This window comes from Coptis chinensis, chromosome 3 (genome assembly GCF_015680905.1).
Source record: "Coptis chinensis isolate HL-2020 chromosome 3, ASM1568090v1, whole genome shotgun sequence".
Classification (NCBI taxonomy): Eukaryota; Viridiplantae; Streptophyta; class Magnoliopsida; order Ranunculales; family Ranunculaceae; genus Coptis; species Coptis chinensis.
In genome coordinates, this window is record NC_141458.1 from 104,144,179 (window position 1) to 104,170,867 (window position 26,689).

The 26,689-nt window shown below is 37.6% G+C and overlaps 2 protein-coding genes across 22 annotated transcripts in view; both read right to left on the bottom strand.

The window, feature by feature from the left end:
• Positions 1–3,140: 3,140 nt before the first annotated feature.
• LOC147512429 (disease resistance protein RGA2-like) overlaps positions 3,141–26,689 on the bottom strand; it is a 47,375-nt gene continuing 23,826 nt past the window's right edge. For 4 of the 21 annotated variants that reach the window (XM_086595416.1, XM_086595398.1, XM_086595414.1 and 1 more), the window contains 11 exons: positions 12,977–13,141; positions 12,722–12,891; positions 11,089–11,920; positions 10,857–10,985; positions 9,797–9,869; positions 8,653–8,731; positions 7,947–8,073; positions 7,631–7,686; positions 7,376–7,550; positions 6,000–6,038; positions 3,141–3,790 (listed from right to left, as the gene is read on the bottom strand). The gene's annotated coding sequence lies outside the window, so the exon portion shown is untranslated. Of the gene's footprint in view, positions 3,791–5,999; positions 6,039–7,375; positions 7,551–7,630; positions 7,687–7,946; positions 8,074–8,543; positions 8,732–9,378; positions 9,479–9,796; positions 9,870–10,856; positions 10,986–11,088; positions 11,943–12,721; positions 12,892–12,976; positions 13,142–26,689 lie in introns of all 21 variants that reach the window. The other 17 variants (XM_086595407.1, XM_086595402.1, XM_086595401.1 and 14 more) reach the window with 17 other exon arrangements.
• On the bottom strand, positions 13,593–17,369 carry LOC147512430 (disease resistance protein RGA2-like). The gene has a single exon (XM_086598727.1). The coding sequence runs from the start codon at positions 16,560–16,562 to the stop codon at positions 13,593–13,595; it is 2,970 nt and encodes a 989-aa protein (XP_086454853.1). The 5' UTR covers positions 16,563–17,369.

A 26,689-nucleotide genomic window follows, 5' to 3' on the forward strand; every position in this document is an offset into this window, starting at 1 on the left:
TATGTGGAGGTGTAATTTTACACCCCCATTGGAAATGCCCTAATACACCTCCATCAAATAAAAAGAAACAGAGGGAAACTAAGGCATGTTACAGATGGTGTTTTACATATTGTACAAGACCAAATTTAACTATTGTATACAAGTTCTTCCCCATGAGATTTGGTTGGCAGAAGAAATAACGAAATGATCTGTTCTTTAGAGCCTCCTTATTTTCTTGTCCTTCCAGCAATGGTTCAGTGAATTGTTTTCTTGTTTCATCTTCGAGAAGTCGCACAACTCTTTCTTCGTCACCTGCACAATTTTAGTATTAAAATAGCAATAATTTGTTAAATATAATTTGCAGGTGAAAAATATAAACAGACAAACAACAACAAGATCATGACTAGGTTTTGAGAAAATTTGTAAAGTTTTGGCAAACATGATGGCGAAGAAAGAGTTGTGGAATGGGAAAAAATTGAGATAAACTAAATCAGTGTAGTCAAGGCATTAAGGCGCATCACTCTCTTTGTGCCTTAGGCGCAGGGCATGGATTAATTAAAAAAAAACATAAAGAAATGAAAAAAGAAAGAAAGAATTAAAATAAAATATTACATGAATTATAATTGATTTGCACAGCTAAACAATAAGATCAATTCTAATTCTATAAAATTGTAAACTTGTCAACTATTAAGCAACACCCGAAAAAATCACGAATAGTTTAGGTAGTAATCGATCACTTAAAAGAAAAAAAAAAAAACGTAAGCAATGATAATTAAATAGAAAAATAAAAAGTGTATCTCTCAAAATCATTTAGCTCAACTTCAATAAACTAAAGGAGCAAACAAATTGAACTGAGCCAAAGGGACTTCACAAAATAGAATACACGATTCAAATTTTGGAAACCTATAAAACATCATTTAATTCATTTTTGTGTGTTTCTCTTAATCCATTCATCTTAACAAAAACTTGTAAAAATACAAATTTACAGTGTACCCTAATATAAAACTTATAAAAATTGTATGATTTATTATACTATACAACTATTGGATCGAGTGTGGATGTGTCACATATAGCTAAAAGTGTATAAAAAACAAAGAAAACTACAAACGATGATAAGGCGCGACGCTTGCCTTGGTTGATGCGAGGCACTAAACTTTTTGAACTTTTTGTGTAGGTACAGTGAACTGACTACCTATCAAAACAAAAACTAAAAAAATTGTGTCAGACAAACTATAATCTTTTTCCATTTTTGGGCACAATGAACTTGAACCCAGGTTGTTCCAAGTAAAATTGCCAATCATTTGAGTTCGTCTACCACGAGGATATCCCTATAGGGACGCCAGCCGAGACCGTTGGATCCGAGATCCAACGATCCGAAAATAAAAAACAAACCCATATTCTCTCTCTTCCTTTTTGTTTTTAATTTTCGGACCTTTGGATCCGAGATCCAACGGTCTCGGAACACTCATCCCTATAGGGATATCCTCGTGGTAGTCCAGATCCAATCATTTGCACATTTTGAATAATTAATATTATCCTAAATCAGATATTAGTAATTTAATGGCAAGCTAATTACTAAATGATACCTCGATGTACATATTTATTTCTTACATTACGAATTTCTTGAAGGACGAAGTTAGTACGAGTCCATGACATGATGAAACCATAGCCAGGGCTGATTTTCTTGTCTTCAAAACCCAGAGTTACGTGAACTCATCATATCTTAAAAATAAAACTTTAGGGATACTTTTAACCAGGAGCAAATACTTGCTGATTCAGTTGGATAGACACTCAGGGGCGGATCTATGAGTTGGCTGACCCGGGCTGTAGCCCCCCCTTACTTTGCTCAAAACCCAAAAGTACAGTGGTAACTGTTCACTCCAAAAAAAAGTGAGAGAATTAGTGTTAGTAGCCCCCCCTATTGTTGAATCCTGCATCCGCCCCTGATAGACAGGAACCATGAAGAGAACGACATTTTTGTTACTAAGATTCAAAGCTGTATTAGTTTTTAATTGTCCTTCCATTTATTCAGAGTGGGGAGAAACAAGTCAACACACACCCACCAAGCATTACATAAAAGAAAGAAAATATTATATCAGGTATTTTCCTAGAGAAGTATTTTCACACACCAAACATCACAGACCGAGAAAAGTAAACAAAGGTCAACTTCTAGTCAAACCATTCCATCTTTTAGTATGTTTCAAGACACACCAAATAGAGTGGCCGAACGTCTAATTCAGAGCACCGAGCTAGGAGTCATGCCAAGGAGAAATTCACACCTGGATCATTGTTCCATTTTGGTTATAAGGGAAAATACTTATTCACTATATTAGGGAGGGATGAGTTCCCATCACTCCTCATAGTCTCCGGACTATCAGCTAGGAACTTCCTTGGTGCAATACCAGGGCCAATTCATGGCGGCACTCAATGGTGCGTCATGGATTCTCGACGACCCTAGGACAGGTCAAGAGACATATTGCATTAGAGCATGCGATACGTGGTACCGTTGGGAAATGAGGTTGCCAATACCCATCCGAGCGCATCGCGCTACACTGTGCTGCTTGGTCGTGAGAACATCCAGATACTCGTTCCAATGGTGTATTCAGCTATCCAGTCTCAAAGATATGGGACAGGTGTGCTTAGTCTCCTCTCGGACATATCTGAGGATTCGACTGTGGGTAAAAAGGGTAACCCTCAATCTTGCCTATTCGTGAGTAACTCGAGCACCGAATGCTTATCAAGTTTGTGCATGGTTGAGTTGCACGATCATGTGTGCTGCACGGACCCCTCTTAGCACATGATTCGGGACGTGTCTATGACAGGGGGCGCCACAATATGCACATAAACAGAGTTGAACATTCATTCGGCCATTTGGGGTTTGCTATGGGATCTGATAAACAAATAACTGGTACATGGAAGCAGAGGCACAGTCCACTTTTTGACGAGTTCTGCCTAAGAGATCACTCCTAAAAGATAAAAGATAACTCCTAAATAGCGACCAATCACCTATTCAAATCACCTGTTCATAATTTTCCGTCTTTATTGACCATATTATTAAAATATAGTCATATACTAAGGGCAGTTAATTAGGACTTTGCACTTGCAAGGCTTTAGGGTCATGGTATATATAGAATGTAATAATTAGGGATTGTAATCACATCTTAATAGAAAACATCACACATATCTTCAAACTATGGAAAAGACGCAACATGACTGTTTTTCCAGTCGCAATCAAGATATTGATAGAGAACTAACTGCGGGGTTGGTGCATGATCGGAGATGATGGAAAATCAGAAAAATGGAGAGAACCAACGCAACAAGTAGGAAACTCCCAGCAATGATAGTAGCTGGCCGGCGAGTGTAGGTCCCTATCAGTTACTTGAAAATATGAATTGGAGCTAAGCTCCATTCACAGATGTCTTCTACATTTGACAACTTGCAGCTTGAGAGGCAAATCTGTACATGCAATGTATTTCATATTGATTTGTAATTAAACAAAAAGCTGTCATCAGGTCTACGCAGTATCTGGGCTGAAGGCCACCATCAAGATCTTTGCTAACTAAGCTGATATCTACCCAAAGTCTCTGGAACAGTCATGGAACTCTATGAGGACTTTCTTTCTTTAATGTTCTTCATGCATGTGCTGCTGAGCCCCTGAGGGGTATCGAACTTAACAAGGCCCAAAGGCTACTCAACAAAGAGTACCTAACTGCAACATCAACATTCTTTTTATCAAAATTTATGAAATGTAACTCTAGTAAGGCAGTCATTGTGTTTGCTCACCTCTGCCATCCGCCCATCCATCTCCGAGCTGCAATTGGAAGCATAGTACAAAATATCAGGATATGACAAAATATCGACCCCTGATTTATGGATATGTATTGGGGATATATCCCCCTATGTGGAGATATATTACATTAGGACATCTGCAAATATCGTAAATATATCGACAAATATCTACGAACTCTGTGTGGGTATTGCTAACTGCAAATATCATGGATATATAGCGCAAATATCACACAAATATCCACAAATCATCTATATTTTCTTTGAATGTAGTCATACTTTTAATATGAACTACTCTCTGATGCTCAAAAATATTAATTAACTTATTTGTACATATTTAAGATGGTTATATGTCATTATAAAGTCATATTCTAAGTTTCAAATATTTAAAAAGTCACACAAATTACTACACTGGTTATAACGCCTCAGGATTAAAAGATTAAAGAAAGATTACAAAGCGTTAAGAGGACTACGTTCAATTTTAATTAATTAAAATCAATGATAAATCATCATATTTTTTTTTATAAAATTCGACCGAGTCTCCTCTGTATTTTCGACATTTAAAACACATAAATCCTGTCCTTACCTGAAAATCAAAATAATATAATTCTCATTGATTCAACATTTCCAAAATATATATATATATATATATATATATATATATATATATATATATATATATATATATATATATATATATATATATATATATATATATATATATTCCACTACTCCACTTTAACAACGAAATACATATTATATATATACAACTTACATATCCACTTCCAAGATATTCAACAAATACATTAAATAACATGTGTATTTTCAACCTTTCATAAATTTAAAAAAATGTCATAACCTGAAAATCAAGTAATATACTTCCATAACATATATTAAAACTTCATACCTACTCGGTCGTAAACCCAACTACTCAAATATATATTGATTTGTAGAACCAGCTATTTAACCATCTCGACCAATGCCACTTAAGTCAAGTAACCAATCCTCGAATCAAAAGAATATTATAAATTATATACAAGAATTAAAATGAAAATAACATATACATCACTTCCACTTATATAATTGTTATACACCTCTATTAGTTCCAACTAGAGATACCATACTTCGAATATATATACACCACACCTTCACACTACTCACATGCAGAACTCGAAGTCCCAACCTCAGCCCATCTAAAAGAAAACTTAGGTTGAAAACGGTAAAAATCCTGAATTTCAACAAACTAGATTTCTGACGGGCTTCTTCGGGATAGCACAACTCTTTCCACAGATATAAAAAAACAATGAGGCTTTTTGCGTTGTAAAGATAACACACAGACCTTACTTCTTTATGTTTTACAAAAATTCTCAATCTCATTCTAAATATACTAAAACTAGACTCGAACAGTGTGCAGAAACTGATTTCTGACGCACTGTTTTATGCCAACCAAACTTTGTGATCTATCTCCACAGGACTTGGAATGTGTCGAGGCCAATTGGTTTGGAAAGCTAACACACGGGTTTTACTTTTCATCTTTTAGCATGGGTTCGAATCTCAGCCAAACTATGTGAAAACGTGGCTCCAAAACTGATGCATATCCTGATTTTCAGAAGACAGGTTTCTGACGGTGTATCTTATTGACTGCCTAACTTTTCACACTCGCAATCAAATAAAGAAAGAATTTTTGTAATAAAAAGCAGACCTAACAAGGTCTAAAATAAAACTTGCCCAACACAAGAAATAAGCTCTAAGCCAGGGAAGTTCAAGCATGAACATAACCGATAGTCCTTGACCAAAAACATACAAAGCCACTATATAAACCACTAGATTACCAAGAAGTCGACCCAATCATAAATTCATATGAACTCTGAAAAATAAATCATAAATTCATATGAACTCTGAAAAATAAACCTATGTTATGATCCCAAGACCAACCTATTACAGCTACAAATATTCAAATTTTATTGTGTGAGCTAAGCCGCCATATCAAAATTTCTACCAAACAGAGGGAGAAGATCAGCCAACGATAATATATAACATTGCCTTCCTAGAATGAAAGTAACAAATTTGGATAGAGGAATGCCATATCACAAAGCAAAAGTGCAACAAATGCTTGACCCTTAGGACACGTACTTAGGAACGAGGAAAAATATTTACATCCAGATGACACATGCAATTCTAAAAGTAAGTACAATCCTGGGCCAGCTAATAAAGCAGCTTACCCAGCAGCTTACCTAATAAAGCAGCTTACATCCAAGTCCCATTTTATGAACCTAGCATGCATTAAATGAAAACGACATTCTTAGTAACATAAAGGTAACAAAGTTGAAATTAAAATAGCTAGATGGAAAAAAAAATTGACCAGGGGTTTACGTATCCCCCAACTGACTACTACCCGGTACAACTTGGATATGGAATCGGATATAAGTGCATCCCACTTCTAGCAAGTCTCATACCCCGATGAACAGGAGCAGATCTCTATCAAAGATAATGCTTATCAATAGAAAGGCCAAGACAATTTTTTTGCACCTACTTATGCTGTCAAATTTTTTTTTGCACTAGGATTATGACCTATAATCTCATTCTTGTCACAGAAAAACGCATGTCAAATTATGGTACAGGCGTACAGCTAGGTCTAGCTTATTCTTAAGGGAGAGGGGGGAAATGTCAGCGGTGGTAGGATCTCTATTGCCAAAACATTCAAATACAAGGGGACTTGTAATATCGCAGTCCCATAGGGGGCAAATAATTAGAAACTATTCTGAATAGCGACCTCTCACTTGGCGAGAGGGGTGCATAACTTTCTGATTTAACCAGCTGTATTTCAAATTTTTGTCATTTATCTCACACTTTTTCGCAACAATTCATTTTATCTACTATTCTACTTTCACCAAAAAGAGTTATAACACCTATATTTCAATTCATGTAAGACATTCTTTCTACTCCCTTTTTCTCAACTTACACAAGTAATATAATTTTACCAGACCCTTATTACCCCGAAATACGCCCCGGCCGGATAAAGACACCTCTTTCAAGCACTTTTAGAGCACTAAAAACCTAGAAATACAGATAATCTCTAAATGCATGCTCCTTCTAATATTTGAGTCTTATCTTATCCATCTCACTTTTCCTCCGACAGTCCTCAGTCCTCGAGTCAAAAAATAAATGAAGGGACCAACGGAGGAAAATAAATTTGAATGAATGAGTTACACTTCAATATGCCATGCTAACTTGAATTCCATTATTTTAATTTTCAAAGAGCAATTAGAAATGATCAAGGAATTGTACTAAAGTTAACCTATAGAGTCTCTTCCTAAAACCTATCCTTAAAGTAAAAACCATTTTCATACAGAATAAAGAATGCTGAAAACAACTCATTTTCTTTAACTACTACTTCCTCAACTTCTCTCCAACGAAAAAAACAATTTCCAAATCACAATTTTACTCCTACAAACTTCTTTCACTATACAAAATCCCCACTCCATCCTAAAAAAGGTAAAACTCAAATTTGGACCAATGTAATTATAATTCCAAGACTCTAACAAACTAAACCCTAATTTTGAATTATAACATAGTAAACAAAATTATAGTAGTTATAAATAAAGCTAACCTGAATTGTGAAGATTGACTTTGCGCTTATGTGGCAGAGGCAAAGCTGGAGATTCTTTAGCTTCACGAGCAGCTCTTTTAGCCAAATTAGTCTGGCGACATTTCCCTTAGCTTGTGCATGTGCCAAATAATTCCCTTCATTATTATGCAATGTCAAACACAACTTACACTCATAACTGCACAAAATGAATTAACAAAAATTAGAGTGATTCTATCAAACAAACATATAATGGGTAAGTGGTTAATTTTATTTTACCTGCTGAGATGGTTGCGCATATAATTTTACCAAGAGCCCGAGGAAGATGAGGAAGACTTCAAATGTAGAACCGAATGAGCAACAGGAGAGAGGAATCAAGGGTCAACACTTGTGAATAGTATAGTATTAATCATCCAAAATAACAGGCCAGGCAAAAAATGGTGCAGGAAGCACCACAAACTCCACTTGAACTAAAAGAGTGTGTGGGTGAAGGAAAGGCCAAGACAAGTTTGTAGCATACAATAATCAATTTGAAGACTCACCTCAAACATAATCAATTGCGCAGAATAAAAAAGGGGTAAAAAGATACACATACATTCTTTAAGCGTGGACCAAGCAGCCATGACAACATTTTTTTTTAGCTTGTTTCTTGGTCTGTGCTGGTTCTCCTGTGAAGCTCCATCTTGCAATCTCAACTGTGCAATGAAAGACAGGAACAAGGCCTGGTCCAGAACAAACAGTGGTATAAAAGGGAAGTTTTAAACCGGCTCTATGGGTTGTTTCTTGAAGTAAGTAAATTCTTGTAAACCCCAGTTTTCCTCTTGTTGAATAATATATCACAGAACAATGTTCTTCTAATCCTTGTCAGATACCTCAAGTCACGATTAATTGGATTTGAATACCTCAAGTCACGATTAATTGGATTTGAATCATATCCTTTTAATAAACAAATATTACAACATATATAACGCGAACATTTCTATAGAAGCATGCTTCAATTCAACAGTTCCAACAATTGCACTTGATACTAAAACTTGGAATTCATTTCAGACATAAGTACATAACTTGTTATTAGGTACTGACGTACTGTTTTAAAAGGACAAAACCATGTCTAAGACTTCCAGTTGGTCATGGAGAACCACTTACGTAGTATTTTACTAGTCAAGGAAGGGTTTATCTGAAATAGACTTACCAGCCAAAAGAAAACTTTTGACAAAATCAGAAGGTTTGCTCAAGCATAATTTCAGTCGAAAACCTTTCAACAAGTAGACAGATCAAATATGAGAAAAGGAGATGAACACCTTTTTCTAGCCTTTTCTTTCCACTTCCTTTCTTTCAAATCACCGCCGCCACCAACCACCACCGAAGCACCAATTATATCTCCTCAAATATCGTGGATAGAATAAAAAATTTGCTATATCGTCGAAATATCGCGATAAATGCAACTATGTGGTGATATATTGCCATACCCACTATATCGTCAAAATATCGTGATATATCCACAAATATCGTCGATAATTACACTAGTATTTATCCAATTGAATATCGCGATATTTCTGTGCCATTTCTGATTTCTTAGTATTTATCGCGATATATCACGATATTTTGTACTATGATTGGAAGGACACCACCTTTTTCTTTACCAGTAACAGTTATTTGAGTATCTTAACCTTTGCAATATTCAGGTACAGAACAAAAGATGCAGAGAAGCAAAATAACAGTCAGAACAAACTACCAATTCAGTGATATATAAAATGTTATTTGAACATTTTGCCTAACAACCCAAAGTGCACCATCTTAACTATTTTCTTTATGAAGTTAATTCACATAGCACACATGATGTCATTCCATGATCACAAAACAGAAACGGCACTAAGTCCTAAACCAGCAAACTCTCAATTAAATGTCAGTCACCTGAAGTTAAAGCGCATTAAACAAAGATATAGACAGTACGTGATAGGGTAAAGTTGATGATCCTACCCAAATGAACTTTGGTCTAAAGATGGGTTAAGGTAAAGTATATATACCTACCCAAAATCTGAAGATGGGATACGTGTACTTAAGAGGGGTGCCAACCTGCATGGATAACTTTGTGAAGGACTGAAGGTGATCATGATTTCAGGTCACCTGTTAAAATGAATATGGGAAATAAGGTGGTCTATAGATATTGAATACCCCTGGAGCCATGCAGCTTATACTAGCTGCAAAACAAATTTACACAAAATCGAATTCTAATTCTAAGCCAACACAGCAACACCACCGAGAAATAGGTGCATCTAATACTGCTGCTGCAGCAAACACAAACCAAACATCTGGTAGGTGGAGTGTGACAGTTTTACTAGTACCAAGTACAACTTTCCATTTATTTACTAAGGTGCCGTTTGTTTCTTATGTCTAAAACTAAGTACGAATCTGACTAGGCAATGAGAGAAGGAAGCAAAATACCTCCAACAGTTTTCTCCTCGGCAGACTTGACCTTAACAAAGACTCTGTCACCCAAGGGCTTGACAGAAGTTTACTGCATAGTTGAAAAAGCAAGGAGGATGAGCAATGTAACTAAACGAGAAAGAAGAACTTAAACTTACAGGTTTGCACATTTTCCTCAGGAAGCAACTACAAATAAAATGCATGCCATTAAATTTCTATGCAAGAGTGTGCCTGAAATGGGGTAAAGTCGTAAAACTTTATTGACACTAAAATGCCTGAACAGATAATTTCTTTCTCTTAAACTTATTTTCCAAAAACCATTGTAATAACCAAATGGCCAATAATAAAAAGAAACGTAGATAAAATACTAGATAACAGTCTGCCAAAATCTGGGGGTGCGATAAAATGCTAGATGAAATTAATTAAGACATGTAGAACTCTTCATTTGATACTTTTATAACAAGAAACAATAAACTCACACATCCTCCACAAGACATATCACACATTCACACCTAATTCATCAAGAAGAAAGTCAATACAACAAAACAGCACTCTTTACAGAGGGCTTACTGCTTAAAAAACAAAGACATTTTCAGCATCAGAGAGAATTTCAAAACGCCCCATCTCCACTTCACCACAACTCTTTCCGAGAATTAACAAAAACAGTAAAAGCTCATTTTCGCTTTGCAGGTTCGTTATATAAAAATGACAACTTCTTATGGAAATTTGGTATAAAAGACCACGAAAAACAACAATAACATTCCACAGGCTTGTAAGCAAATCCCACTAGTAAAATGTGTTATAGCTTTGGTTTCATGATTCCATATATCACAAATGCAATAAAACAACCCATTCATATCTTATGTAAAACAAACATTTACCTCTCCAATCCTTTGCACAATACCAATAACATCTTACTTGACAAACAAACATAAATTTTCTAAAGCCAGCATGATTTCCAATATCATTCAATTTGACAACACAAACATAATGAAAAGATGATACCTTTGGAGCAACAACAGTAGCAGCATTAACAACAAGTCATTTAAATGAGGGAGTTTGAAAATCTTAAAATCACCTGTTGAGGTTGGGTTCTTTGCAGGTGAACAAGTCACTAGCTTATTGATTAATCGGTTCACCGCTTAATCCATCTCTTAATTATATAGTAGTCTTTAAATTAACTAGTCTTGTGACTCGAAAGTAAAATCTGGCAGTCAAGTGGAACAACAAAATTTTGGTTAGTCACATACTGCTTGTATATTAAAGAATCGACAACAACATGGTAGTTTGAAAATCTTAAAATCAATTACCTGTTGGGGTTGGGTTGATGCATGATTGTTCTTTGCAGGTGAACAATCGGTTATTCTGGGATGAGCTCGATGAACTCATTAAGCATGATCTTTGGAATGTGGGAATTGGTAGTCCAACTTTCTCTTTTTAAGTAGTGTTTTGCCATAATTCCACAATTCCAAATACTCAGTAGTTGAAGCATGGGGAGATGCTTCAAATCCTCTGGAGTGAAGTCAAGGAATTCACAACTCCAAAATTCCAATGTTTGAATTGCGGTGAGTTGGTTGAAGCCTTGGGGAAGTGACGACTGTCTAGAAGAACTGATGGAGAAAAAGTGAAGATTTGGGTAGTCATTTTCGTTGTTGGTGGTGTCGTTGTGATCGAGGGAACCAACTCCACTGATTAGCGACACTATTGACTTTGAAAGAATACTTCCATAATTTCAGCTGTTCAAGGAGGGGAGGAAGGCAAGGTTGCCTCCCTGTCAGTTGTGGACAATCATTTATCTCTAGACTTCTGAGTGCGGGAGAACGGGAGAAAACAAGTAGTGCGGCAACACCTTCAACTTAGGGCAAGAAGAGATTCTCAATTCACAAAGACAGGGCATGATGAAACCTTCTTCATCCTCCTGCCCTTCCCACTCCGGCATGTTGTTCAATGTAAGTTTCTTCAATACTGGGAACACTGCAACTGGAGGTGCTGATTGTACTGAATCTTCACCACCAGTACTTCCCAGTCCATAAAACTCGCATCCGATGCGTTTCACTGATTCCAGCCCCCATAAAATAAGGATTTCAAGGTTTCGCAGTCTCCCCAAAGCAGGCAATTCCGAGCTTTGATTACATGTTTTATCTGCATCAAATATCTAATATCCCTGAGGTGTATAAAGCCAATTTCACTTTCAATTTTGGACATAGTAGTCTGATTTGAAATATTTGTTTGTTTTCTATCTTTTCTTAACCATCCACTATTCTTAACCAAATCAAATCAGCAAGAACTTTAAACATCAAATCTAGTGTAGGTTTTATGGTTACTACATGCATAAAAATCTCCACTTTAAGAGCTAATCAAACAGTTCACATAGAATCAATCATCTAAATATCAACATGCAATAAGAATTCATGTTAAAACAAACATCAAAAGATCTGAAAACGACCCGTTAAAAGAAACTTAGCCGAGATTGACAACAAGAGATCTTGAACGAAAGAGAAGGTTGGGGAATTATTCTTCTCAACTCTTAGTCCTTGGGAGTAAACTTTAATTACAAACAAAACCAACATTTTGCTCTAAATCCATAACCGGTGCCCAGTTGCTTGTTTTTGGTATTATAGTGTGCGTTAGGATGGTCCTACCCCCTAAAATGGGTAGGACACTATCTCTATTGTTCTGTCTAGCATTTCACAAAAAAATGGGAAAAAAATAAAAACATGTGAGGCTTAAGCCTCAAGGCGCTAAATAAAAGGCTTAAGGCGTCTCTTGAGGCTTAAGCCTCAATGCGTTTTATTAAACCTTTTATACAGCAATGCCGTAGATATGAAGAAATTGTGCATCATTTAGTAGTAGACTAGTTAGAACCCCATAACCTCAGTAAGTTCATTATTAAGAACCAAATTTGGACAACTACGGACAAAAGGTATGTCAAAGACCACTTACAGTTCCAATGGAAGGCTTATCCTTGCTAGCATCAGTTAAGAACAAGCCACCAGCAGTTTTATTTGACTTCATCAGTCTCAAGAATACCCACAATGTCATCTTCCTTCAATAAAAGATGAGTTGATCCATAAAACTCGAGTTCTGTCCCAGTACACAATTTGCACTCCAGTCTAGACAACAAGGGAAAAAACAATATTAACAACAATACACAAACAAACAAACAGTTCAGAGCATTGGTAAGGGCTATGAAATCACCTTGACAGTAATTTCCAGTATGTTCTTCCCGAGAGTCTTACCCTCCCCAACAGCAACAACCTCACCTCCTTGTGGTTTTGATCGGGCTGTGAAAAGAAGTAAAATACCTCCTACAGTTTTCTCCTCTGCAGACTTGATCTTAACAAGGACTCTGTCTTGAGTGTACTGCACAGTTGAAAAAGCAACGAGGATGAGCAATGTAACCTAATGAGAAAGAACATAAACTCACAGGTTTGCACATTTTCCTGAGGAAGCAGCTACAGATAAAATGCAAAGCTTTATTGACACAAATTCCAAAAACAAATCCTCAACAAATCATTTCTTTCTCTTAATTTTATTTTCCAAAAACCAAACGGCCAAGAATAAACAGAAATGTAGATAAAATACTGAACAAATCTTATTTCTCTTAATCTTATTTTCCAAAAAACAACCCATTCATATCTTATCTAAAACAAACATTTGTGCACTAATCTCATGTCATTAATTTTTTTTTTGTAGTGAGAGATTTGAGGATTGGGTTGGTTGGTGTTTGGAGAAATGAGGGATTTTGAAAATCATAAAATCAATTACCTGTTGAGGTTGGGCTGAACAAGTCACTGGATTACTGATCAATCGGTTATTCTGGGATGAAGTCGTCCAAATTAAGTTCGATCTTTGGAATGTGGGAATTGGTGGTCCAGCTTTCTCTTTTTCTGCAGCGTTCTTTCAGAATTGGACAACGACAAATTCTCAGTAGTTGAAGCTTGGGGAGATGCTTCAAATCCTCTGGCTTGAAGTCAAGGAATTTACAACTCCAAAATTCCAATGTTTGAATTGCGGTGAGTTGGTTGAAGCCTTGGGGAAGTGACGACTCTTCAGAGAAAATGATGGAGAAAGAGTGAAGATTTGGGTAGTCATTTTCGTTGTTGGTGGTGTCGTTGTGATCGGGGGAGCCAATTCCACTCATTAGCAGCGGCAATATAGACTTTGAAAGAAAACCTGTATTGCCATTTAATACCAGCTTTTCAAGGAGGGGAGGAAGGCAAGGTTGCCTCCCCGTCAGTTGTGGACAATTCCATATCGCTAGACTTCTGAGTGCGGGAGAAAACAAGTAGTGCGGCACCACCTTCAACTTAGGGCAAGAATTGATCACCAATTCACAAAGACAGGGCATGATGAAACCTTCTTCTTCATCTCTTCTTCTTATTGGAAGCTTTATTTCATCCCCCTGTTCCTCCCACTCCGGCATGTCGTTTTGAAGTCTCCCCAAAGCAGGCAATTCCGAGCATTGATTGCACTCATGCAGTTCCAGTTTCACCAGTTTGGGTAAATATGTATTAATGCTTGATATCCACAACGGAAATCTATTCCCTTCGTAACCTTCTATACGCAACTCTGCCAAGTTTGTATGCGGCTGGAGACCATCAAAAACACTCTCCATCATCCTTTTTCTGTTTTCCTGTCTCTCTTCATCTTCTTTTTCTTCAGAAAACACCGAAGCCGGAAACACCAAAGCCAAGGACCGGAGCTTTTCTTTTTTCTTTAGTTCTGCCTGTTTTGAGTCCGCCACTTGTCCCAATCCCTCTATTCTTAGTTCTCCTTGGATATGGTCTAGAAGTTTTAACTCTCCAATCTGGCATCCTTTTCCACCATCACGATCCAATACGACTTTACTTAATGTTCTAAGGCAGCTCAATCGCTCCAAACCACGCGGGAAATAACTCAACTCATAAGTTCCTTCAAGTTCGAGATGTCTGAGATTAAGTAATTTCCCAATTCCTTCAGGTAGTTTCCTAAGAGATGTACACCTATTTAGTTTCAACGTCTGTAAATTAAATAGATTACATACTGTTTCAGGTAACTTCTTCATATCCATTCCAGACAAGTTGAGGCATCTCAGATGCAACAATCTGTCCATCTCATGTGGAAGTTCTTCTATTAAAAAATTGTCACTCAAGTCCAATACCCGAAGGCATGTCATCTGACATATAATTAATTTAAGACGCGCATTAGTAATTGCTGCACCAAAATGACGCAACCTGATGTTACCAACCTCTCTATCATTCTCCATAAAAATAGAGGATTCACTCTTTGCGAGATGTCGGGCAAAATCATGCACAAGGTCATGCATTTTGCAACCAATGACGTTGCCTTCACTGTCTTTTCTAAAGTCTTGGAACAAAGAGCGCATCGCGAGATCATTGAAATAGTTTGTACCAATTTTCTCTAGATCGTTTGAGTTATCATAACTTAAAAAACCTTGCGCCATCCAAAGCTGGACCAATTCATCTTTATCTATTTCCGAATCTTCACGAAAGATAGCACAATAAGAAAAACATCGCTTCAAACACGAAGGCAATGCATAATAACTTAATAAAAGAGAAGGTAAAAAACCATGCTCATCTTCCGAAATTACTTCCCATATGTCGCTTTCCAGTACATCTTCCCATTCTACTACAGATCTTTTGCGGCACATAACACTCGCGATAATTTTTACCGCTAGAGGGACACCCTTACACTTCCAGGCAATTTTTTTTCCAATTTCTTCAAACTTTTCGCGGTTGTCTTGTATTTCCCTGAGAGCTATATGTTTAAAGAATGACCAACACTCTTCATCAGACAATTGCCCCAACCTATGCATACAGGTGGAGGCTATCTTCTCTGCAATGTTCTCATCTCGTGTGGTGATTATTATTCTGCTTCCCTGTGCACCACCATCCAGTGAGACCCTCAACTTTCTCCAAATCTCTGAATCATAGGTACATACGTCATCTAGCACAAGAAGAAATTTCTTTCCCCGTACGGATTCAGACAAACATTCATGCAGATCTTGCCACGCTACAGTAATAGGAATATTACCAGTAGCTTGTTGAATAATGGATTTCGTCACCCTTTGAAGATCAAATGGCTTCGAGACACAAACCCACATCAGCTTTTCAAAGTTGTTTGTCACTAGCACATCTTTGAAGATTAGTTGCACAAGTGTCGTCTTGCCGAAACCCCCTGTACCAACTATAGAGATGAGTGGGACATGTGAATCTTGATGACTAGTCTCACTCAGTAACATGCTTACTATACTATATATATCATCAACACGACCATAGATCTCAGAACCATCAACAAAAGAGCTCGTTGATCTCAGAGGTTCTTCACGACTTTGCCTTTCATTCAGATCAAGCAAAGCTTTATCTTTAACAATCCGATCTAGTCTTTCGTTTATGTCAATCATCTTACTACCATCATCATGGCGTACAACAACACTTTTTAAACAAGAAAATAGAGAAAACAAGCAGTACCAAGCCTTCTCACTGACAGGAGCAATGTCGTCATCAAGTAGTTGGATCTGTGAGCTGAGAATTCTGGTTTTCCAGTCGTCCAATACATCGTCAGCATCATAGGAGATGCGTGTGAGTTGTTCTAACCAAGCCTTCACTGCTCCGTTCTTGACTTCCTTTTCCTCTGCATCCTCAAGCACTCCTTGGATAAGAAGGAGTGTATCATTGAGTTTTTCGCTTTCATTACGTACACCCGCCAATAGATTGATCTGATCTGTTTGGAGGATCGAACGCAATTGCTCCAACACACCGGAGATCACCGCATGAGTCATAGTGATAAGTGATCAGGTAATTTAATATCACAATGAGAAGAAAAACTCAAAAACAGCAGAAAGAGAAGACGCACAATTTGCAAATCCCACGACCCACCTAACCTTTGTCTCAAACACCAATAAGTTTTCTTTTTTATTTTTATTATTATTTTTTTAATAAATAAACACCAATAAGACCATAGCTGGGTCAAGAGATGTATCTCGAAAATGACTTTGTTCGCACAATCAAAAAGGAGAGAGGAGAGGAACAGTTTTAAGGGGGGTGGGAATCTCGTTGGGGGCGAAGGAGGCGAAGAGTTTTTATTTATTTATTTAATTTTCTTTCTTCCTCGAACTTTATTAATTTTACGTTAATTTCCCTGAAAGAACATGCCCACGTAATGAACTAGTTTGACATCTTGAAGAGTAACTTGTGAGCTAACGAGTTACAAGAAGGATTGAGAATACATTGGAATGGACACTCAAGAACTGGTCTTCTCCATATCAAAAAATTTGTTCATATTATAAGTTTTAAAATCCTTTTGCCATTGGACGACCTCACTTGATTCTACTTTGTATTGCTTTTAGTTGGAAAGCTGCCTGCCAGTGCCGTAAATGATGAAAAGTTCGAGGTTTTCAGGATGTTTGAGCAAGAGAAGATTAGCAAACTATTATCCAAGTACATGGCCATTTGTGGCAAGGTAAAGTACTAATGTATCTTTAATTTCCTTGTTAAAATGTGGAGAAACTGTTACATTTGATTTAACTAAAATAATTAACGATCAATTATGTGTTTTCAAATTTCACTTTCATTTGGTACAATAAACAAAAACGAAAGGGTTAACGAGTATTACCCTGTAGAGAAAAAGGACGTTTTTTTGTATTTGGTGTGAATGGCGCGATCCGCGCTCGAATTATGCCTGGAGTCTTAGGTGATCACCAGGTCCTTAAGCGCGACCCGCGCTCCACTTTGCCTGGTCGAGGGCGCAATCCACGCTCCACTATTTTCAGCACGAATTTTGATTTTTCCGTCGGAAGTTTTCTGAAATAGTATAAATATAGGTTTTTTCTGTAGAAACCTAATCCAACCAAAAGAAAGAAATAGAGAGATTGTAAGAGATAAATTCTTAGTGAGTTGAGTGTTCATTCTTTGTGAGTGAATTGAGAGCTCTTGTAATCTGTTACTCTGGACATCTAGTAAAGTTTGGATCTCGCCAGTGTGGACGTAAACAAATTGCCGAACCACGATATATTTTTGTTTTGTGGTTGGTTCTCTTTTGCATTATTATATTTACTTTATATATTTGTTAATTGTTAATGATAAACATTGGGATAGTACTTGGAGGGTGTTGAAGTCTTGTCTAGTGAGAAAGATCGATCCTTGTATATGATTGATCTATTTGTTGTGGGTAACGTTGTTTCCGCATTGTTATATTCCAACAATTGGTATCAGAGCGTGATTTACGACCTAGGATTTTGAGTTTTGATGAAGAATCATAGTGCTTGAAATTTGTGTAGACAAGGTGTTCGATAAAATTTCTGAGTGAGATATTTTTTTGGGTTATTGTGTGTGACTTGAAAGAAGGCTCCCAAGATGTCAAATGCTAGATTTAAAGTAGAGAAGTTTGATAAATAAGCAAAAGAAAAGACGGCGAGGGTGATGTCGAATGAGATGACTTCCACAAGCAAGTGGAAGGGTAGTTCGAAGAAGCCTTTAAAACATGTATGGTGCTACAATTGCAAAGAAAAGAGGCATTATCTATGTGATTGCCCTAGCCCGAAAAAGAGTAACAAGATGAGTGATAAGTTTGAGAATGAGGATGTTAGTGAAGCAAGTCTTGCTTCCAGCTTCGATGGGGATGATGTAAGTCTTTCGGTGTCTACACAAAACGACCACATGACCGAAAAGTAGATTCTTGATTCCGGGTGTTCCTACCACATGTGTCCAAATAGGAAGTGGTTTGCTACCTATGAGAACTTGAGTGGAGGTTTCGTTTTGATGGGTAATGATGTTGTTTGTAAGACGGTAGGAATTGGAACTATACGGGTCAAGATGCATGATGGTGTAGTGAGGATTTTAACCTATGTGAGATATGTTCCTGAGCTAAAGAACAACCTTATTTTTCTTGGTACCTTGGATTCCAAAGGCCACAATTTTGTGGGAAATGGTGGAGTCCTAAAGATCCTTAGTGGCTCTTTAGTCATTATGAAGGGTCAAAGACATGGAAACTTGTATACTTTGTTGGGTAGTACAGTGATAGGTGATGTAGCAGTGGGTACATGTAGTGATGATTCTGAGTGCACAAAATTGTGGCATATCGCTTGGGCATATGAGCCAAAAGGGATTGTCCGAGTTGTCTGGCAAGGAGGGCTACCGAAAAGACTTGGAGAAACCAAGCATGGAATTCCTGCGAGCATTGTGTCTATAATGGCAAAGCGGTCTGCGAGTCAAGTTCGGTTACAAAGCAAACATAAGGCGAGGAGGCATCCCGGATTATGTTCATACGGATGTTTGGGGACCTTCTAGAGTGGCTTCTAAGGGAGGTAACCGGTATTATGTCTCTTTCATCGATGATTATACACGCTATGTGTGCGTATATATCTTGAAGTCCAAGGATGAAGTTTTTGAGACATTTAAGAAGTGGAAGGCAAGGGTCAAGAATCACACAGATAGGAAGGTAAAGACATTACGGTCTGACAATGGTACTGAGTATACCTATGGGTCTTTCTAAGAGTTTTGTCTTGTGACGAGAAATTGCTAGACATTGGACCCGTGAGGGGGCACCCTTGCAGAGAATGGGCTAGCAGAGAGAATAAATCGCACGTTGCTTGAGAAAGCTAGGTGTTTGCTTTCCAATGCCAATCTTGGCAAAGAGTTCTGGGCAAATACAGTGGTCATGGCGTGTTACTTGAATAGATCACCAGTTCCGGCGATAGACTGCAAAACACCTTATGAGGTGTGGACAGGGAAACCATCTGATTATGGTACTTTGCGCGTGTTTGGATCTAGTGCTTACTACCACATGAAGAATAGTAAGCTTGATTCTAAAGCTAAGAAAGCAATATTCTTGGGCTATGCAAAGGGAGGAAAGGGATACGAATTGTGGTGTCTAGGGAACCACAAGTTCCTGATCAGCAGTGAGGTTACTTTTGATGAGACTTCGGTGCTACATCTTAGCAGGTCGGAGAAGGCTGGAAATAGTGGTGATTCTATAGAATCTCAAGTGATTGAGATAAAAGCGTCTGAGGATGCTAAAGAGAGTGAGGTTCTTAGTGAAAGAACTATTCAACAAAAAGTAGAGTTACAACAACCTGAGCAGCAAGCTTTGGCTAGATCAAAGCCAAAGAGAAGTGTGAAACAATTTATGAAGTATCGGTATGATAAGCAGTGAAGCATTATGGTTAACCAGACTCGGCTGCCTACATACTGAATATTGAAGATGATGAGCCATATAGCTTCAAGGAAGCTGTTAGAGATGCTTATTATAGAGAATGGTCGGTGGATATGCAGAAAATGGTGGAGGCTCGTGACAAGTTTTGTACTTGGGAATTTGTTTCATTGCCTAAGGGCAAAAGGGCTTTGGGTTGTAGAAATTTCTCTATGGAGTTGAGTTCCAACATTGGTTAGAGGTACTCCACAAATGGTGGAGGCTCATGCATTGTTGATTGATGCCTTTCGTAGGCATGGCCCTTTGTGGGCGGAATTGCTCTTTGTGAGCATGACTCTCTGTGAAGATAGCTCTTTGTGGGCATGACGTGCTCTTCGTAGGCATGACTCTTTGTGGGTGGCTCTTCGTGAGCATGACACTCTTTGTGGGTGACTCTTTGTGAGCAAGACACTCTTTGTGGTAGCCCTTCAGGGCGGTTGACTACGAGTTCTGGATGGATATGTTTTTGTTGGATGTGTTCGGTTCGGTTTTATGTATTAAAACCTCACCGAGGTGGAGAATGTTGAGAAAAATAACGTTTTTTTCTCTTTGGTGTGAAGGGCGCGACCCGCGCTCATATCTTTGGCAATCACCAGGTCCTTAAGCGCGACCCGCGCTCCACTTTGTCTGGTCGAGGGCACGACCCGCACTCCACCGTTTTTCAACACGAATTTTGACTTTTTCGGAAGTTTTCTGAAATAGTATAAATATAGGTTTTTTCTGTAGAAACCTAATCCAACCAAAAGAAAGAAAGAGAGAGATTGTAAGAGATAAATTCTTAATGAGTTGAGTGTTCATTCTTTGTGAGTGAATTGAGAGCTCTTGTAATTTGTTACTCTGGACATCTAGTAAAGCTTGGATCTCGCCAGTGTGGAAGTAGGCAAATTGCCGAACCACGATATATCCTTGTCTTGTGGTTGGTTCTCTTTTGCATTATTATATTTACTTTATATACTTGTTAATTGTTAATGAGAAACATTGGGATAGTATTTGGAGGGTGTTGAAGTCTTGTCTAGTGAGAAGGATCGATCTTTGTATAGGATTGATCTATTTGTTGTGGGTAACGTTGTTTCCGCATTGTTATATTCCAACATACCCCCACTAGAGTCTAGATGAGCCAATTAGGATTTCCTCCCACTAAATGGGAAATTTGGGTCTCCCCATGACAAGGTAAGATGACGCCAACAGAGTCTAATTACTGAAGATGAACACGTTTTTGCTTGTGTTAAATGATGACGGCGAGAAGAGGGACAAATTGAAATGTCTTCTCTGTTGTGGCGTTAAAGGAAGTTCAGTTATTGTAAATGTAAGAACTCGTCTCCAAACGGTAGTACACGCTATCACTTTCCAACCAGTTTTAAACCCCCCTCATGTGTGTCTATGCATAATTTTAAACTTTTACCAGAGTGTGACAGTTGGTTGTGGTTCAAACAATATGCAGTTGACACACGAAATGAGGAGATCAATCAATGTTTGCTAGAAATTAGTCTGAAGATAGTAAGCAAGTGTGGAGTGTGCCGCTTGCTGTTAAAGCTCTAGGAAGCTTGCTGCACTTCAAGAGAGGAAATTTGGATCGTTGTTAGGGATAGTGAAATCTGGAATCTACAGCAACTAGGAGAGAATACCATCTTACTTGCCTTGAGATCGAGTTATATATAATCATTTAACACCACTTTCAAGGCAATGCTTTGCCTATTGTGCGGTGTATCAAAAAGATCATGAAATTGAGAAACAAGAATTGATTCATATATGGATGTTGAATGGTTTTATTCAATCAAGTCGAAAGATGGAGGTAGAAAATATTGGTGATAATGAGATTTTTGACGAGCTTCTGCATCAGTCTTTCTTCCTAGACATTCACGAAGATAAACGTTCAAAATTAATATCCTTTAAGATTCACGACCTCCTTCATGATCTTGCATGCTCTGCTATGGTTAATGAATGTTAAAGCATGAAGATTAGCGAGACAGAAGAAGTTCCCCAAAGGATGAGGCATGTATCAACGATTAGTGACTCACCAACATCGGCAGCCACTCTCAGCACCCTTTCCAGTACCAAGTTGCCAACCATTCTTTCGTACACTCCTTTTAATCCAACACGATACTACTTTCACACTAGACCTCTTATTATCAAGTTTTTCACCACTCAAAAGCCTAGAAAGAGTTTTAGATTTGAGTATTAAAAGTCTACCTCTTTGCATTGCCCATCTAAAACACCTAAGGTATCTTTTTTTTTTTTTGCACAAAAGTAAGGAAAATTTATTAAGGAAGAATGGTGTTGTCTGAGACAATACAATTACAACTGACCATTTGAATCTATAGTATGTCCTAAATATTCCTCACAAAGTCTGGCTTACAGCTTACTAGTACACCATATTGAAGTGTTGAGTGCTGACGACGATCCTTTCCTCGCTGCAGAATCGGCTCCAAAGTTCGTTGCACGTACTCTCTCCAAACGTGGGTGAGCTTCCAGCACTCTAGTTTTCTATCCGCTTGTATCCATCTTAGCCTTAAGAACCCAAGCTCCATTAAAGGCTGTAGGGCCGCTTCTAAAACCTGGCCTAGACCAATAGCTAGTACACCCACCATTTCTAATTCGTTGTTCTCGCAAACACATCCAGCACCTCCTCCACTAGGTACACCGAGAACAAAGCCATCAGTATTGATTTTTATCTCACAACCAATTGGTAGGATCCAGTGAACATCATGTAATGATGTATGGACTGTTGAGGATATGATATCAATCAATCCCCTCAAGAATAGCTTGTAGACGAATCCTCTTCTACTCCAATTCACAAATTCAACCCAACTCTACAACCAACCAAAACCACAAACCTAGTCTCTGGATAACAACAATCACAACCTAAGTCTATGGAGACAATAACCACTACTATCAAGCAATGAACAAATCAAACTAGCAAAACAAACCACAACACAAGATATACGTGGTTAAACTTAATTTGTGCCTACATCCACAAAGAATCAATCCTTTAATAAGTATGAGGAAGGAAGATTACAATCACTCCTCAAGTCTCTCACTCTTACTAGATCTCTCTTTGTCTTTACAAGATATGTCTCTTTGTAAAGGTTTACTCTCAATTTTGGCTTGCCTCTCAAAATTGGGTTTATCTCTTGTGTGTGTTTTTCTCTCTCTTCTTTTTCTAACCCTAAACAATGTTGTTTGTATAGTATACAAAGTTTCATAGTCGAAATTTCTGTTTTGCTGAAATATCGGCAAAAAAATCAAGCTCCTCATCTTCTTCCTCACACTCTCATGGTGAGGGATAAAGCCCAACAATCTCCCCCTCCCGAGCCATGAGGGGGGATACCTCAACTCCCGAATCAACAGGAAGAGTGTGACACCAATCCGGTGGTGGCACAATAATAATCAAACTTGCCCTTCGGCAACACTTTGGTCATCATATCCGACTCATTCTTGTCGGTATAGATCTTCTCTATGCACAATCGCTTTTTTTCGAGAATTTTTTTAATCCAATGATAACGCACATGTATGTGTTTGGATCTAAAATGAAAACTCGGATTCTTGCTCAAATGGATGGCGCTCTGACTATCACAGAAAACCACAAACTGTTTCTGCTTGAGCTCTAGTTAATTGAAGAACCACTTCATCCATAGTATCTCTTTATAACACTCAGTGGTTGCAATATACTCGGTTTCTATAGTGGAGAGGGCAACACATTTTTGCAACTTAGATTGTCATGAAACTGCTCCCCTTGTAAAAATAAACAGATAACCGGAAGTGGACTTCATCGAGTCGACATCATCTGCTATGTCTGCATCTGTGTAGTCTTCAAGTAAGGTCTTACTTCCACCAAAACACAAACACGTCTTGGAAGTGCAGATATATCAATATCCACTTAACAACTTCACAATGCTCTTTACCCAGATTTAAGAACTAACTTAAAAACTAAGTTAGCGGTGGCTGATTTAAGAAAACTGCTAGATATAAATTTTCCAATTCCGAGTACACAACTTATTGAAAACCATCCTACAGACTTTTTTTTTTTTGGGGGTCTCATTTGGATACACACTTTGTCTTGCACCCTGCACCACAATATCAAGAGTGCTCCATATCAAAGATGGGTGATTTAGGAGATTTAATTTGTTGTCTGTTGATAACATTAGTGAAATACTTTGTAAGAAACTGAAGAAACGATTGTAATGAATAAACGAGTTAAGAGGGATTATTAAGTCATGTAGAGATGATTTTCGATTCATTGGACCCCGTCGAGAGAACAACTCGAGTAAGAAACAACTTGGTGTAGGGAGAATGAGGGGATGTGTTGAGTTCCTCTTCCACTACTTTCGAGTAGTTTAACTATAGAATCTTAACCGGTGTTAATAAGTGGGTGCAATGGGTGAATTGTTCAACATTGTCTATCTTTGTCAAGAGGTCATTGCATACAATATCATTACAGACACTTCTAAATGGGGCAATTATTGGTTTAAGTTGCACATGGCCAAGTTATATCAATTGATTTTTTCTTATAGTATGGCATTGTGGGAGTCGCGACTACTCCCCATTTTTCAAATGCACTCTTATTCCTAAAGGAGAACCTAATAGGCAAAACATAAATAGAATAGAACACCTAAGAAGCATAGATCTATGTGGAAACTTTCATGACAGGAGGAATTGACAAGCATGTACTTCAGAGAACAAAATCTGATTCACTTTCGATCTGAAGATCACCGTTTTCAATCATATAGCTCCTAATGTATATATTTTGTACTTCGCATATTGATTTAGTTTCATTTGTTTTGCGGGATCCTCGGGGTCTCTTCCGTGTATTCTTGGTCACGAGGTCATAGGGAAAGTATTATTTGCTATGTTGACTAACAGTTCATTTCTCGCTATTTGAATGTCGAGGATGATTTGTAGTATATTTGCTTGCACGAGTTGTTGAGAGTGTTGGTGAAGGAGTAACCGGTTAAAGTGGCGACCATGTTATACCCGTCGACACAAGCATGTTATGCCATGTAGATGATAGTCATAACCAGTGGTTGGTAACCCGGTTACCCGTCTCGACACAAGCATGTTATGCCATGTAGGTTCGAGATTGGGGCTATTTTCGATACATAATAATTCTAAGAGTGTATTAGTTTATGCAAGTTATAGTCGCTTAAAGTTGTGGTATCGTTAAAGTCGTATTTTTTGCTCTCTTTATATTTTAACTTGGTGGGTCGTTGTTAGGATTAGTAACCTCACAATATATAAATCTATGTTGCAAGTACAAGTGGTGGTTGTTAAATTGAATACCTTGACATCCATGAGAGCCTGTCAAACATTTACATAAATAGCCGGCCTTTATGCTTGATGCTATGCAGTAGCTGGATGTTGTTTCCACACATAATCTTCTTGCCATCTCCACAGTGCCCTCCTCCCTTCATAACTCCCCCCCCCCCCCCCCATTCAAGCTTCATTGATGGTTTGAAAACATAACTTTCCTTTTCGACTACAAAAGCATAACTACAAACAGTTGTTTCATTATTCTGGTCCAAGTTGTAAGTGTAAAAGTGAAGTGACCTTTTTGCATGAGGAACAATAAGCTCACAACAACCTTTTATTCCTGTACAATAACTACTTTCAATGCCTTTGTATAGTCATGCGGCTGCAATGATAGCCATTCAGTAGCGTGAGTGTCCGTAATACTTCCAAGGGCATTACAACCAAAGCAACTACAAATTTGTTTGAGCTCCTCGAAAACATGTAAGGGCTCTTTGGAAACAAAGTTATTTTTTGTCGCCTATGAGAGCGATCTTCACCAATTGAGTTGGAACACAATATGAATGGAGTAGAGTTGATGTGTACTTCTCCTTGCGGGATCTCTACGAAGTTGCAGATTTAATTGTTTCAAGAAGGGAATGCTTTGATTGCAAGAAGTTTCAAATCCTGGTGAGAAACACCCTCTTCCAAATGGATAACCGATTGCACAACCAAAGAAAGGGAGAAGTGAGCTTGCTTGCTGCAGATATAAAAGATAAACTTGCTGCTGCTATTAGTTTGAATAACAAGTGTTGAGGCGAGATGATAAAAGTCATAGAGGCATCAATGGCTGAATGGCTGAATGACCTTATTCTTTGATCTCCAAATTCTTATGTTTTTGTAACATGGATTATTTCATATTTTCAACAGTTTGTAACGATTATCACAAGAATGAGTTATTGGAATCTCAGTAACCAAATATCTTCCAATAAAACAAACAAATAATAAACAGGTTTTTTCAATATCTCTACACTATATGATAGCCCGGTCATTCGGAAGTCTCCTCAACTCTCGAGTAGGCAAATTTAAATCTCCTTATTTACTTAATTTAGAAATACCTCCCTCACTAAATTTAGAGTAAATCCTATTTTTATTAATATAATTTGAATAAGGTCTTTTTGTTTATTAATAATTTAGAAACACTTCTCTAATGTCACTTAAATTAAATAATTACCTCCATTTCCCACATTGAAATTAAAACAACTCCTATTTTATTATTGATAATTTTTTTTAAAAAAAAACCTCCCTAATATCACTTAAATAACATAATCATCTCCCATTTTGTTTAAAAAAAATAAATAAATAAGTCTCTCTTATATAATTACAATTACCATTTACAATTTAGAATCCAAAGAAACCATGCTAACTATCGACCTGGAAGGACGGGTTTCAAGACTGAAAAAAAAAAATTAAATTTCAACCAGCACATCTCTATTA